This window comes from Arachis ipaensis, chromosome B10 (genome assembly GCF_000816755.2).
Source record: "Arachis ipaensis cultivar K30076 chromosome B10, Araip1.1, whole genome shotgun sequence".
NCBI lineage: Eukaryota > Viridiplantae > Streptophyta > Magnoliopsida > Fabales > Fabaceae > Arachis > Arachis ipaensis.
In genome coordinates this window covers 104,279,545-104,296,504 of record NC_029794.2, presented here as the reverse complement: position 1 = coordinate 104,296,504, position 16,960 = coordinate 104,279,545, and the positions used below count along the sequence as shown (strand labels likewise).

The following is a 16,960-nucleotide window of genomic DNA, read 5'->3' as shown; positions in this document are numbered from 1 at the left end:
AATGTTGTTGTAAGGAATGTAGGCTATAATGAGAACAGGCATCAAGGTTGGAAGAATCAAAGATGGAAGGAGCCACAAGGATTTGATCAACCCTCTTGGCAACAACCCCCTCCAATGCGCTATGACCAACAACCATTCTGTGATGCATACCAAGACAATAGTTATGGTGGACCATTTCGTGACAAACCACCTCCACCAAATTACTATGGTCAAGAGCCATTCCAGGGAGCGTACCAAGATGATGAATATGGTGGACCTCCTTGTAGTTACCAACAAGCCCTACCATATGCTTATGAACCACCTCCCCAACACACCTTTGAACCACCATACTCACAAGCCACCTATAACCATTCACCTCCTTATGACCTTAACCCTTATCCACCCGATCAACCACCCTATGAGCCATACGAACTATATATAGAACCACCCCAATTCCAATCCAATTACTTCCAAGAACCACCACTTCTATATGCACCATGTCCATATCCATCGACCCAAGAGCCATATGATCCTAATCATGCAATCCGAGCAGAACAAGAATCACAGGATCGTCTCAAGGAAACAGTGGATCAATTTCATGCAACCCTTCATCAACTGGAGCAAGTGATAAATCAATTAGCTTCCTGACATTCGGACACTCAAGGAACTCCCACGGCTTCATGTGGAGAATCTACTAAAGAACGCAGCATGAAGGAGAAGCTAGAAACTCCGGTGGACAGTGAGCAGCATGACTTTGTATTGGAACAATTGGAGGAAGCCGTAATCGTTGAAGAGGAAGAAGTGGTCGAAGACTTAGGAGATGCGGAACGTCCATGGGAAAGTCCAGTCATAGAGCCCCTTCTAAGGAGTTTGAATTTGATGTTGAGGAGGGTGTACAACCTCCAAGGCATATCATGGTTGAAGACTTTGAAGGGGATGATCAAGAGATGGATTCAATCATTGATGAATTCTTATCTACATTTGAATCCTCACCCATTGGACTTGACATAGAGATTAAAGAAGAAGAAGCACAACCTCCCATGCCCTTGGTGAACAATGAAGAAGAGATCGAATTGGAAGAAAGCTACCAAGAGGAAGATGTTGATATTGAAGAATCTTGCAAAGAGGTGGAAATTGTCAAAGAAGAGCCCAAGTGAATGGAGCTGGAGATCTCCTTGCCAAGGTTGTTGGAGACCTCTCCCCCAAAGCCATCACCATCCATCCCTTCATTCAAGTGGGTAAATCTTTCATCTCTAAGCTTAATTAGCCCACTTGAATATGCTTTGCTTGAGACGGATGGGCAACTTAGAGCTCTTTGTGTCTATAAGAGTAAGAGGGAGATGGTTAGTGGTTGGCAACACAATCCTAGGTTCATTGTGGTAGGAAGATCACGGATGAATTATCATGGTTGGAAGAATACTAAATTGTATGGGTCTATGAAGCTATTTGGATGCCTCAGTGAGAATTCAGATTGCTTATCACCCAGTTGGAACAATGATGATCAGCACAAAGACGGGTGCAAAAACAAGGCTTGGGACCCCGGAATTCATTCCAACAATTAACACTTTTGGGGCCTTGTCACTTACTTTAGATTGCTTGACGGCTGTATGCACCTAGTTTGGGATCCCGGAGGCCATTGGAATTACAAACATTAGTGGGGATTCAAGGATCAGTACAAGCACAAGCCACCATGACAAGGAACTCACCAAATATCCAACTTAAGGACTTTAACTAAAAGTGCTAGGTGGGACACAACCCACCATGGTATGATCGTCTCTTTTTATTTTCGGTTTTATTTTATTTTAATTTTATCAGTGTTAATTCGTAAATTTTGCATCATCATCTGCATTCTACATTCTGCATATATATAAAAGGAAGAAAGAAAGAAAAGCGCGTCCCACGCGTGCGCGTGAACTACGCGCACGAGTCACATGCGACGCTAAACCTTACAGAAAGTTACGCGGGAGCTGTGCAGGAAGGGTGCCTTGCGCACGAGCCAACCCACGCGTACGCGTGGGTAACGCGTGCGCGTCACCTGTATTTTAGTCACCCCACGCGTAAGCGTCAGCGACGCGTATGCGTGAATCGCCAGATCGGCGTCAATGGGTGATTTGTCCGAGAGTTGTGCTGCCTTAGTGCTGGTATTGTACGTTTAGCACAACCAGTGGTCACGCGTACGCGTGACCAACGCTTACGCGTCACTAGGATTCTTGCTCAACCATGCGTAAGCATGGACGACGCTTACGCGTCGCCTCTTCTTTTGCACACCCACGCGTACGCGTGGGCGACGCTTACGCGTCGCTTCGCAGATTCCATTCTTCTCCTTTTCTTCTCTCCTTTCTCCTTCTTTCTTCTTCCTTTCTTACTTTCTTCTTCTTCATCTCTTTAACTTCTCATCCGTCTTCACTTTCATTCTATTTTACTTAATTTATTTGCATACTTTCATTCATTGCATTTTAATTTTGTGCATATTTTTATTTTCTTTTTTAAATTTATTATTTTTTCATTGGTGTTAATTTTTTTTAATTGTTGTATCTTTTCTGGTATTATTTTGGTGCTTAGTGACTTGTTTTACACTATTGGATGATATTATTTATCTGTCACTGCCAATCTTTTATGTTACCTGTATCCCTTTTGCATTGACATGAAATTATATTTTCTTGCATTACCCACACTCTCTTCCCCATTGTTGCAAATTTTTGCACTCTTGATTTGCCATGTGCTTCTACTATTTTCTCACTTGCATGTTGTAGCTACCATATAATTGAGACTCTCATCATTTGGCATTAACCCAACCATATTTTAAATTGTTTCCTATCTTTGTTTTTGGGTTACTTTTCTTCTTTTTTCTCTTCTTTCAGGATGGCCACTGAGGAAGGGAAACAGAAAATGTTTACATGGGATGACAGACAAGTCCATCTGCACAATCTTTGGAGAAAAGCATCAGTTGTAGCAGCCCATCCACTTGCACTTCTTTGCATGCACCGAGGACGGTGCAATCTTTAAGTGTGGGAGGTCGATACCGATCTCCATGGGTTAGTTATTTTCTTCTCAACACCAATATTTTACTTTATTTGTTAGTTCATTGTTGCATTTGCATGTTTGATTGCATGTTTGTTTGATTTTATGCATTTAGCTACTACTTGGTTAAAGTAATGAGTTTCTTTTTCAAAACCTTTTTATAGTATTTCACTAATTTAATTTAAAACTTTTGTGTTAAACTTGTTTGAAGACTGTAAATTAGAACATGTTTTTTGAGTTAAGAACACACAACCAGTGAGATTTTCTTGAGCCTAATTGTATGGTTACATTATCTAACCATGATATTTTATTATTGTGTGTTTTCTTCCCTATAATTGCAATCTTTACTTTGTTCCATTCTATATGTCTACTGTTTAGTATATTTACATGCTTGCATATGATTGAGGCCATCAATTGCTATTAGCTCACTTATCCCAAATAGCCTACCCTTTCAATTACCTTTGTTAGCCACCTTGAGCCTTTTAATCCCCCTTTGTTCTATATTTTACCACATCACTAGCCTTAAGTGGAAAAAACAAGTAATTACCTGATTTGAATCTTTGGTTGGCTTAAGTTAGAGATTGTGTATAAATTAAGTGTGGGAAACTGTGGGAACTTGGGTTGATGAAAGTATACAGTGTTTCACTGACAAAATATTGGGAATTTGGGTACCTACTCATGTAAGACCAGAAAAATTAAAAATCCATGTGCATTGATAAGTTATGTTTGCTTTTTAAAAAAAAAATAAAAAAATAAAAAAACCAAAAATATTCAATAAATAAATAAATAACGGGACAAAATTACCCCAATGTTAAGTTAATGAAAAATCAATGCATATGTGATAAAATTAAAGAAAAGTTGATGCATGAGTATGAGATGCAAAAATGGGAATTTTGGGTAGCTAGGCATGATTTAAGAAGAATATAGAGTATTTATAGGTGAAAGCTTAGGTTAGTCAAGGATTCAATTTATAGCTCACTTAGCCATATATATACCCTCACCTTTACCTTAGCCCCATTACAACCTTGAAAAGACTTCATGATGTTTGCATTGGTACATTAAATACTTGTTGATTGGTTAGGTGAAGAACAAAGTTTAGAAAGCATGACTAGAGAAGACTAGAGTGGATTACCCTATACACTTGAGTGATTAGAGTGCACATACACTACCAGTGAGGGTTCAATGTTTGATTCTATGTTTCCTGCTTTCATGAGCTGTCTACTTACAAGTCTACCTGTATTTATTGTATGATTTAAATTAGTGATATCTGATTTATGTTTGTCTTGAAGAACTTATTTACTTTAAACCAAGTATACAGAATCATCTTAGGATATAGTTGCATTCATACATTGGTTGCATTTCATGAGTCTTGTTTTTCCCTATCTATTCTTTTGATCTCCTTGAGCTAAGCATGATGACATGCTAATATTTAAGTGTAGGGAGATTGATAAACCACTATTTTATGGTTTATCTTGTGCTCAATTGAGTGGTTTTTATCAAGTCTTTACTCACTTATTCATATAATTTGCATGGTTTTACAATTCCTTCCTAGTTTTGTTCTATGATTGAAAACTTGCTTCCTAAGCCTTTAATTTGTGTATTTTAATTCTCCTTTATACCATTCGATGATGTGATCTGTGTGTTAAGTGATTTCAGGGTTTATAGGGCAGGAATGGATTAGAAGATGGAAAGGAAGCATGCAAAAGTGGAAGGAATACAAGAAATTGCTAAGCTGTCCAGCCTGACCTCTTCGTACTTAACTGACCATAACTTGAGCTACAGAGGTCCAAATGAGGCGGTTCCAGTTGCGTTGGAAAGCTAACATCTGGGGCTTCGAAATGATATATAATTTGCCATAGTTGACCTGAAGATAGGTGACGCGTACGCGTGCATCACGCGCACATGTCGCATCTATGAAAATCAGCGTTTCACAACAAGAAAAATCACTTTTAGCGGCAATAAAAATAGCCGCTAATACATTTTAGCGGCAATTATAACATTTGCCGGTAAAGACCTTTTTAATGGCCGCAAAAAGTATATAACTATTAGCGACCATTTTTTTTGGCAATTTATATGGCCACCAAAAGTAATTCTAAAATTGCAATGTTATTCATTTTTAGCGGCCATTACTATTGCCGCCAAAACCCATTTTACCGGCAATTTATATAGCCACTAAAAATAATTCTAAAATTGTAATGTTATTTACTTTTAGTTGCCATTACTATTGCCGCTAAAATCTTAAGACTTTTTTTTTATTTATATTATACTCATTTTCTTAGAAACAACGAACTACCTTTTTTTTCTAGAATCTCAATTATTTGTGCCACCAATTATTATTATTATTATTATTATTATTATTATTATTATTATTATTATTATTATTATGCATAATATAAATATACTGAAATTAATTACTACAAAATGAGATATTTCATTAAACTCAAAATATTGATATACAAATTTCTCTTAAGTATACACTTGTAAGCAAGTTGCAATGAATCATAGACAGAGGAGTACCAATTCTTTGGCACGTTTGATACAGCACATAACGGTGAAAAAGAAGAAGGCAGTGGTGGCTAAGGTCAAAACATTCAAGTAATCTCTAACTGGATCAATAATAGCATCAAAATTTTCCTGAAACATGCAAGTAATCTCTAAGTACCGCATGTCAATAATTTGTATTAAACTATTATTGATCTTATGCAATTGGCAAATTCAAAGGGCAAAGCGGAGAGAGAAGAACCAAATCACAAGTGTTTTTAAAAAAAAAACAAACACAAAAGAAGCAGCTTGCCATTTGTTGGAAAAACAAAATATGATCATCACTTTCATGCACTCAAGGTAAATAAGAAAGAAGATGGAAACAAGTCAGATGGACAATGACTTACTTGAAACATTGACACAGCCTGCAAAAGGAATGGCCTAGTTTCAGAGCTAGCAATTTTTCCATTAAGAAGTCTCCATCTTACATCAATCTCATTAGGTAGTCCTAAAAGTATTTCCTCTTACTTCACCTTTATTACATCCAAGAGAGATTCCGGAAGTCTCTCAGGTCCCCTAATCAGGATGTTCTCCAAAATAGAATGTATCCTTGTGCAATCATCACAGCAAATCCAAATCCCTTCTGGCAACTCCTACCATTTGCGACATAAATGTTATTTCCGAAGAGCAAGAGTGAGGTTAAATTTGCAAATAAATATAATACAAAATATTGAATACCTTTAAAAATGCCATCTTATGATCTCTCAAACAACCAACATGGTATTCCTTTTTACACTACAACAAACAAGAAAATTAAGCAGAACCAAATCAATCCCTAGAGTTAGATATTTGCAAATAATCATGAACCAAAATTAATAAATCATTGAGCCCTCTTCAAACAAGGGAACATGCTTGTACATGCTACGAGGGCCTTCAATGCAATATCAAAAATACAAAACAAAAAAGACAAAACCACATACCTGATCACAGAATATTATTGTGCGTGGACCAAATCCTGATCTGCTGAAGTCAGAACCTCTACAAACACAAAAGTTCCCCTTTATAATATACAACTTGGATGAATAGTTTATGATTAATTAACTTGAATGGAGAAGTAACAAACATGACAACAATGCTGATGTCAAGAAATTTGTTATAAGAAGTGAAGCCCACATGGGCTTCGGCTTCATAGTTCTAAACTTCTAATCAATAAGATGTAGAATATTACCCGCACAAAACACATCCGCCCATCTCAGCATCGCTATCTTTTACTATGCGAATGCATCTGGCAATCTGTTCAATGGGACCAACTCCTTCAACCCTTTCTGCTGCCACAGCATGGACATTGTCTGCAACAAAACTTTCTCTTTGGAACATGTTTTGGCAGATTTGACAATACCAATTACCACGAGGAAATACTTGATATTGACACACATTCTGTACATTACCAATGTAATATTGTAGTTCAGTTCGAAGATAATTATCTTCTAATTTATTAAACAAAGCAAATATTCTTCTCAACAGCCTCTTCCAATTTAGTAAATGAACAGACAATTATAGTAAAAAGAAGTGAGGAAAATTTTTTTTGTTTGTTTATGACACTGTTGCAATTTCATCATATGATAAGATCTTTAGATAAGGCATCAAGATAATAAAATGTAGTAGTATAGAACAAGGCAATTAATAAGGCAATTGGCAAAGGAGAGAAAATACATTAAAAAAAGAAGAAAAACAATAAATAAGCAAGCATTTCATTTGTTTTTTTTTTTCATAAATTTTGCATCTCACCTTTGTGAAACGACCTTGGGCATCCATCACAGAGCAGCAGGTTTCCCCCATCCCAACAGACAACGCATAGATCATCATTATACTTTGCAGTGTATTTCCGTTCTTTTAGTATAAACATTGCTAACTCATAGAGAGACATCCCATCTGAAGTGTAGATGTATGCATAACTGCCAAAAATATTCCACCCACATAGAAAACCATAGGTACAACTGTACAAGAAGGCAAGCAATTCAAATAGCTTCTGAATATTACTCACGGTTTCCTTCGAGAAGCCCAACCTGCATGTACCTCAATTTGTGAAGGGCTGACCTGCACAACATTTTAAAATTGGACCTATTATTCTTGCAACTTAGTGATTCCTCAGCATTGAGCAGTAAGCAGTGCCCACATACAAGAAAAAGATAAGCTGCAATATATGGTATTTCAAATTAAGAAAACTCATCATATTTACCACTGCTAATGAGTTCATTGATGAGATTGTTATAGAATTGCAATCCCTTGGGATTGATGGGTCCTCTACCATCTGGAAAGAAAGAAAGAAGGAAAAAAGCATTTTTCAAAGGCTTTACTATAGAAACTAATACAGAAAATAAATTAAATTTCAAGTTTCTCATTACAAACATAAGTTTGAGTTAGGAGTATTATATACTTGGAATCAATCTTGACCAAGAAATGGATAACCTATAGGCATCAAGGCCTGTTTCCACCATGAGTTTCACATCTTCCTGCAACATAAAATCATCAGAAATGGTTGAAGCTCCAGCTGGAATTTTCTCAAACACATTATGTGCATATTCTCAATTTTCCACAAATTATAAAAGAAAAAATCACAATATAAGCAAATAATGGAAGGAATGAGTATTAGTGTATTATTGACCTTGTATTTGTGGCTGATATAAATTCAACCTAATTGAAAAACAAGCATGAGTGCGTGACTTAAAACAAAAGGAATCAAAGGAACAATTATCAATAATTGAGAAGATAAGTAAACAAAGAAGACTAAAGTGTAAGGTTGACCTGTTCAACCATTCAATGCTTGATAATGGTAGATTTAGCCATGACCTTAATGGCAATGCTATCTCCGGTGTCAGTGTTCTTGGCGAATGTACCTTCGGCGATTCCTCACCTTCTCCATTGTTTCGCGCACAGAGAGAGAGAGAGAGAGAGAGAGAGAGAGAGAGAGAGAAGAGGAACGATGAGAGCTAAGAAGAGTTCGGCGATGACACTCACGGTCTGTCTCCGTCGGCGGCGACAGCGCCCTCTACCGGAGGAGCAGAGTTCAGTGACGAGGGATGGTGATGGTGACTACGTTTAGGGTTAGGTTGCTAAGAGAAAGGGGGTGTCCGTGGATTTTTTTCCTCTCTCTAATTGTTATAAAAAAATATTTTAATAAAACTAATACCAGCCACAATACAATGGCCATTAAAAACTTTTTTATTAAAAGTAATTTTTTTATATGTTAATAAAAATAATACCAGCTATAGTATTATGGCCACTAAAAACTTTTTATAAAACATAGTTTTATTATATTTTTAGTGGCAATAATAATTGCCATTATAATATTTAATATTAGTGGTAAATATATAATAGCTACAAAAACATAACTTAAATACAAAAAATAGTGGCCATTGTATTATTGCCACTAAAATTTTGTCGCTAAAACTAATTATTCTTGTAGTGTTTTTGAATTCGTTTCCAGCAATTTCTGGGCTGTTTTTGACCCAGTTCTCAGCCCAGAAAACACAGATTAGAGGCTACAAAGTGGGGGAATCAAGGAGACAACATTAATTATTCACAATTTTAGGTTTTAGATGTAGTTTTCTAGAGAGAGAGGTTTTTTCCTCTCTCTAGATTTTAGGATTTAGGATTTCTCTTAATTTTAGGATTGCTTCTTCTTAATTCCAGGTTCAATGTTCCTTTAATTTGATTTCTCTTCTAATTTAATTTGTTTCTTCTCAATTTTATTATTTATTTAATTACTTTTAATTTTATTTCCATTATCATGTCTCTTTTCTACTCCCTTCTCCCAACAACGAAGATGGTATGCATGTTGATAGAGTAGACTCCCAACTTGACTAGGGGGTTGATTAAAAGGAGACACTTGAGAAGCAATGCTTAAGTGATTAGTTAAATTGGAAGTTCTTAGCTAATTCTCTATTTACTAACGCTAGACCTTCCCAAGGGAGAGGACTAGGATTTGCGAATAAGAGTTAGCTCAATCACTTGACTTTTCTTTATTTAGTAAGGGTTAACTAAGTGAAAATAACAACCTTTTGATACTACACTTGAGAAAATCCAACAAGGATAGAACTTCCAATTAATCTTCCCCCGGTCAAGGCTTTTTATTTAATTATATAAATGTTTTTTAATTTATATTGCCTTAATTCACAATCCTTTACTTTTCTGTTATTCAACTCTTAAAATTTCTCAGAAAATTCATAACCAATAATAATTACACCTCCCTGCAATTCCTTGAGAGACGACCCGAGGTTTAAATACTTCGGTTATTACTTTTTAGGGGTTTTGTTACTTGTGACAACCAAACTTTTGTACGAAAGGATTCTTTGCTGGTTTAGAAACTATACTTACAATGAGAACTTATTTGTGAAATTCTTTACTGGCAAAAACCTGTTCGTCAAGCCTCATCAGCCATAGGATAGGCATATATCATGTGCATTTTGTTTGTTTGTTTGCTATGCCTTATTTGGGAATACCTAATTGAATATATTATGTTAATTGTAATAATTGCTACTTGCACTACTTGTCTCCTACCTGTGCTTGCAATTTTCTGTTTGTCTGTCTTTGCAATTCACTGGAGATGGAGGAGCGGAGGAAAGTGGACAGGTTTAGTGTTAAAGTTAAGCTTAAGTTGAGTTTAGAATTCCCTAGACACCTACCCCTTTTATGGTTTCTGTTTAGTAACTTAAGCTTTATAATCTTAGTGTCAGCATTCTAGGATTGCCTCTAATATTTCTAGTACCTTATATATTATGTGTGTGACACCTTTACCATGCTGAGAATCTCTGGTTCTCATCCCATACTGTATTGCTATTTTTCAGATGCAGGTCGGGAGGCTCCTCGGTAGGCATTTGGACTTCTAAAGCAGAGTGGTTCCTGGGTTCTTTTGTTGTTTAGTTTATGTATATATGTACTTAGCTTTCTCTCCGAATAAATTGTTTGTTTTGTTCCTCTTAGAGGTTTAAGGAGAGTTAAGGTTTTATCTCTATATTTTGGGTTGATGGGAGATGTATATATGTATATAAATATTCTTCAGCCATCCTTGGCTTCGCTGGCTGAGTTAGGAGCTAGTTATTCTATATCCTTGACTCTCTATTCTCTCTTTTTGTCTCTTTATACCTATGATCTTTAGATTTCTTAGCACGCAAGTAATATTATTTTCTGAGCGTTGCCTTTTTATCTTGCGGATTTTGTTTTACCTATTTTCCAAGGCTCCTCGTATATTACTCTCTTTCCAATACTATTATGTATATATTTTATTTTAGAGGTCAAAATATCACACCACCTCTGGTTTACGGCTTAAGCGTGAAGCTTTGTGTGGTAGGGTGTTACAGTAATTTATTTTGTATTTGATACTATATAAAAATTAATTATTAACTTAATACTCTCTCTCTCTCTCTTTACGTTACTGCATATATGAATCATCTTTATCGAATTAATTATATTAATATTAGAGTATTCTATTTACACATCTTTATTTTATATTTAGTACATCTTTTTTATTTGTTTATTTTACAACACGTTATCAGCACGAGACTCTGATCAAATTTTAGGAAGACTTAGATAATAAATTTTCATTATGTTGAAACTCTCTCATCTTGAATTTAATGCTCTTGATATATCTGAAAACAACTATTTATCATGAATACTAGATGCTGAAATCCATCTTGATTCAATGGATCTTGGAGATACCATTAAGGCTGAAAATAATACATCCTAAAAGGATAAAGCCAAAGTCATGATCTTCCTTTGTCGTCATCTTGACGAAGGATTGAAAAATGAATATCTCACATTAAAAGATCTTGCAGATCTGTGGAAAAACCTTGAAGAAAGGTATAATCATCAAAAGACAGTGATACTTCTTCAAACACGATATGAATGGACGCACTTGCGTCTATAGGATGTTAAATCCATAAGTGAATATAATTTAGCAATGTTTCGAATCATCTCACGAATGAAATTATGTGGGAAAAAGATAACTGATAATGATATGTTAGAGAAAACTTTCTCAACTTTTCATACCTCGAATGTGCTCCTGCAGCAGCAGTATCGAGAAAAAAGATTTAAAAAATATTATGAGTTAATTTCTTGCTTTATTGCTGAACGCACCAATGAGTTGCTTTTAAAAAATCATGAATCGCGCCCAGCTGGCGCCGCCCCATTTTCTGAAGCAAATGCGGCAAATCATAACCCTAGAAGAGGTAAATGACAATGTTTTAGCAACAAGAAAAATTATGGAAGAAAAAAAAATTATGTTCACAAGAAAGGATCTCACCAGAAATGGGATAAAGAAAGAAATAATGGGTAAAATAAATCAACATATGATAAATGTTTTCGTTGTGGTGGAAAGGGTCATTGGTCGCATACCTGTTGTACCCCAAGACACCTAGTCGATCTTTATCAAGCATCTTTGAAAAAGGATGACAAAGGAAAGGAGACGAATTTTGTTTCAAATGATGCTGAAAATTACACCATTCATTATGAAGTATCTGATTTCTTTGAGAATCCTGAAAGAAATATTGGTCATTTGATCAATGATGGAATAGTTTAGTATATGGGATTGTTAAGTATTCATGTAAATAAATAATGTAAGAAACTTCTTGTTAAGTTTTATTTTCTATTCATTTGAATTTCAAGTGTGATGAATATAAACAATGTTTGATAAAATATTTATATTTATAAATTTTAAAATTACTGAATGTGCCAAGATAATAATAATAAAATTTTTAGTATATACTATATTTCTTAGAAAAATATTTTCAATCAAGAAAATAATTTTACTGCGGAAATATTTCTACTCATTTTATTATTTGTCTTTGAAAAAAATGGCAAGGACATATAGTGAAGATGTTTGCCTTGCGGATAGTGTAAGTTCGCATACTATTCTCAAAAGTAATACATATTTTACTCATCTTGTGCCAAAAGAAGAATATGTTAATACTATTATTAGCTCAGGTAATGTGATAAAAGGTTTTAGAAGAGCTATAATTTTGTTTCTCGGAGGAACAAAATTCATAATAAATAATGCACTATTGTCTACTAAGTCTCTAAGAAACTTATTGAGTTTTAAAGATATTCGCCGAAATGGATATCATATTGAAACAATGAATGAGAAAAATTATGAGTACTTATGTATCACAACTCATGATTCAAATAAAAAGGTTATATTAGAAAAGTTACCCTCACTTTCATCTGGGTTATATTATACCAAAATTAGTGCAATTAAATCACATGCCATTGTAAACCCGAAGTTTACTAGCCCAAATGAATTCATAACTTGGGATAATCGATTGGGTCATCCGGGAACAACCATGATGCGGAAAATTATTGAAAACTCCCATGGACATTCATTAAAGAACCATAAGATTCATAAATCCAATGAATTTTGTTGTATTGCATGTTCTCAAGGAAAGATAATTTTAAGGCCATCACCAGTAAAGATTGGATTTAAGTCCCCTGAATTCCTAGAAAGGATTCAAGGCGATATATGTGGACCTATTCATCCACCATGTGGATCTTTTGGATATTTGATGGTCCTAATAGACGCATCTTCGAGATGGGCACATGTGTGTTTATTGTCTTCTCACAACCTGGCATTTGCGAGATTACTTACTCAAATTATTTGATTAAAGGCACAGTTTCCAGAAAATCCAATCAAAGCAATTCATCTTGATAATGTTGGTAAATTTACTTCCCAAGTCTTTGATGCTTATTTTATGGCTAACGGAATAAGCGTTAAACATCCAGTAGCTCATGTTCACACACAAAATAGGTTAGCAGAATCACTTATTAAACGCCTCCAATTAATTGTTAGACCCTTACTTATGAGAACAAATCTCCCAACCTCGGTTTGGGGGCATGCTATTTTACATGCCACAGCACTTATTCATTTGAGGCCAACAAGTTACCATCAGTTCTCTCCTATGCAATTAGCTTTTGGCCAGCAGCCAAATGTTTTCTATTTAAGAATATTCGGATGTGCGATATTTGTTCCCATTACACCACCTTCTCGCGCCAAAATAGGACCCCAAAGAAAATTAGGAATATATCTTGGATATGATTCTCCCTCCATAGTGAGGTATCTTGAGATACAAACTGGAGATGTATTTAAAGCCAGATTTATGGATTGTCATTTTGATGAGTCAAAATTTTCAATATTAGGGGGGGAGAGAATAAGCTTCTTGAAAAAGAACTTAATTGGAATGCATCATCCTTAATGCATTTAGATCTTCGATCAAGGCAATGTGAACTAGAAGTTCAAAAGATTATACATTTGCAAAGAATAGCAAATGAATTGCCTGATGTATTTTCTGATACAAAAAGGATAACTAAATCCTATATACCGGCAGAAAATGCTCCAATTCGAATTATTGTCCCAATCGGATAAATTGCCACCGAAGCAAATTCATGTCAGAAGCGTGGTAGGCCTGTTGGTTCAAAAGACACAAATTCTCGGAAAAGAAAAGAGGTAAATACTATTCCTATTGAAAAAAATAAAGACATAGTAAAGACACATGGAGTTGTTCAAAATTCTGATATAGTTTTGACGCCAGAAGACGTTCAGGTACATGAAAATTGTGAAAATGACGAGATCTCGATAAATCATGTCTTTATAGGAGAAAAATGGGACCAAAATAAAACAATTGTCAATGAAATATTTGCATATAATGTAGCATTAAATATCATGCATGAAAGTAGGAATCTTGAGCCAAGAACAATCGAAGAATATCGACAAAAGAATGATTGGCCGAAATAGGAAGAAACTATGAAGGCTGAGTTAGACTCACTTGCCAAACGTGAAGTCTTTGGACCTGTAGTCCAAACACCAGAAGATGTAAAACCTATTGGATACAGGTGGGTATTTGTGAGAAAACGAAATAAGAAAAATGAAGTTGTACGCTACAAGGCTCGACTTGTGGTACAAGGTTTTTCACAAAGGCCCGGTATAGATTATGAAGAAACATATTCCCCTGTAGTGGATGCAATAACATTGCGTTATTTGGTCAGTTTATCCGCATACCATAAACTACATATGCATTTAATGGATGTGGTAACAACCTATTTATACGGATCATTAGATCGTGATATCTATATGAAAGTCCCTGAAGGACTAAAGATGTCTAAACCATCCAATGAATATTTGCAGGGGTTATACTCAGTTAAATTGTAAAGATATTTATATGGTCTAAAGCAATCTGGACAAATGTGGTATAATTGTCTTACTAGGTATCTAGCCAAAGACAGATTCAAGAATAATGATATCTGTCTATGTATTTTCATAAAGAAATCTGCATCTAGATTCATTAGAATTGCTGTGTTCGTTGATGATTTAAATATTATTGGAACTCCTAAAGAGATTCTAATAATTATAAAGGCTCTAAAAGAAGTTTTTGAGATGAAAGATCTTGGAAAGACTAAATTTTGTCTCAACTTGCAGATCGAGCATACAAAAAATGGGATCTTTATTCATTAAATAACATACATTGAAAAGATCTTGAAGAGATTTTATATGGATAAATCACATCCATTAAGTACCCAATGATCGTACTGTAGATCGAAGATACAAAAAATGGATCTTTATTCATCAAACAACATACATTGAAAAGATCCTGAAGAGATTTTATATGGATAAGTCACATCCATTAAGTACCCCATTGATCGTAAGGTCTTTGGATGTGGAAAAAGATCAATTCCGTCCTAAAGAAGAAAATAAAGATATCCTTGGTCTTGAAGTACCATATCTTATTGCCATTGGAGTGCTAATGTATCTTGCTAATAATACACGCCTTGACATATCATTTGCGGTGAATTTACTAGCAAGGTATAGTTCCTCTCCAACCAAGAGACATTGGAATGGAATCAAACAAAATTTTTGATATCTTCATGGAACGATTGATATGAGTCTATTTTATCCATATGAATCGAAGTCATAATTAGTTGGCTATACAGATGCTGGATACTTGTCTGATCCATACAAAGGAAGATCTCAAATAGGATACTTGTTCACATATGGTGGTACAACTATATCATAGAGGTCCACAAAACAGACGATTGCCGCAACATCCTCTAATCATGCTGAAATACTAGGGATACATGAAGCAAGTTGCGAGTGTTTTTGGCTTAGGAGTTTGATCCAATATATTCTATCATCATGTAGATTGATTGTTCATAAGATAGCTCCAACTGTTCTGTTTGAAGATAATACAGCATGCATTGCTCAGCTTAAAGGTGGATATATCAAAGGTGATAGAACAAAGCATATTTCTCCCAAATTCTTCTTCACTCATAATCTTCAAAATCAAGGGACAATTGATGTCCAACAGATCCGCTCAAGTGACAATCTGGCAGATTTATTTACAAAATCACTCCCAAAATCCTCTTTTGAAAGATTGGTACATCAAATTGGGATGCACCGATATTGAGATATTAAATAATGTTGACAAGAGGGGGAGACTGTACTATTTTTTCTTTGGTCAGATTTTTTCCCATTGGGTTTTTCTTGACAAGGTTTTTAATGAGGCAGTCTCTATCATAAAGGATTTTGTACTCTTTTTCCTTCACTAAAATTTTTTTCCCTTGGATTTTTCTTTAGTAAGATTTTAATGAGGCGTAATCTTAAATGGTCATCCAAGGGAGAGTGTTGTGATAAGGATGCATGAGGTGGATGCCCATTAATGTTTGGGCGGCTAACATTTTCAAGTAAAATGTTCAAATTATCAAAGAAAAAATGAAGTGAATTATGTTTAGGTTTAATTACTCTGTTGGTCCCTATAGTTTTGTGAAATTTTCAATTAGGTCCCTATACTTTTTTTTCTTTTTAATTGGGTCCCTGCACTATTTTTTTTCAATTAAGTCTCTCTTAGTAGTAATTGGCTTAATTTTATAGGGACCCAACTAAAAAAAAAAGAATTGGTATAGGGACCTAAATAAAAGGAAAAAAAAGTGTAGGGACCCAATTAAACAAAAAAAATTTGGTGCAAGGACTTAATTAAAAGGAAAAAAAGTATAAGGACCTAATTGAAAATTTCGCAAAACTATAGGGACCAACGGAGTAATTAAACCTTATATTTAAAACTTTAACTTTTGTACGCCTATAAATAGAGAGTATGATATGAAGAATAATACACACAACAATAAAAACACTCTCTTCTCTCTTTATACACTACTAATAGTTTCTCTCTCTCTCTTTACGTTATTGCATATATGAATAATCTTTATTGAATTAATTATATTAATACTAAAGTCTTCTATTTACACATTTTTATTTTATATTTAGTACATCTTCCTTATTTATTTATTTTACAACAAATTTCTTTATAAAATTGTGTTGTTTTAGTTTTAAAACTCCAGCAATAATCTATGTTTCTGCATTCAAATACTTTCATTAGAAATTAGTTTTAATTTTAATTTTAAAAATAGTATTAAATAAAATATGGATTATTTAGATTATTTA

General features: G+C 34.7%; 1 protein-coding gene and 1 long non-coding RNA gene across 5 annotated transcripts; both read right to left on the bottom strand.

Annotated features, from left to right (window-relative positions):
- Nucleotides 5,512–6,904, bottom strand: LOC110267525. 3 transcript variants are annotated; one of them, XM_021113189.1, is made up of 7 exons: nucleotides 6,710–6,904; nucleotides 6,462–6,519; nucleotides 6,220–6,276; nucleotides 6,107–6,134; nucleotides 6,015–6,044; nucleotides 5,889–5,906; nucleotides 5,512–5,634 (listed from the first exon to the last, which is right to left on the bottom strand). In XM_021113189.1, exons 1-7 carry the CDS (start codon nucleotides 6,856–6,858, stop codon nucleotides 5,624–5,626), a joined length of 351 nt encoding a protein of 116 aa, XP_020968848.1. In that variant the 5' UTR covers nucleotides 6,859–6,904; the 3' UTR covers nucleotides 5,512–5,623. The 3 variants fall into 3 exon arrangements, 2 of the variants coding, with proteins under 2 accessions (XP_020968848.1, XP_020968847.1); XR_002355254.1 differs by having other exon boundaries at nucleotides 5,889–6,044; XM_021113188.1 differs by lacking the exon at nucleotides 5,512–5,634 and having other exon boundaries at nucleotides 5,816–5,906.
- On the bottom strand, nucleotides 7,246–8,491 carry LOC107621698. Of its 2 annotated transcripts, XR_001615891.2 has the most exons (6): nucleotides 8,287–8,491; nucleotides 8,147–8,175; nucleotides 7,919–7,994; nucleotides 7,721–7,792; nucleotides 7,526–7,578; nucleotides 7,246–7,436 (listed from the first exon to the last, which is right to left on the bottom strand). It is a non-coding gene; the product is annotated as an uncharacterized LOC107621698 (long non-coding RNA). The 2 variants fall into 2 exon arrangements; XR_001615892.2 differs by lacking the exon at nucleotides 8,147–8,175.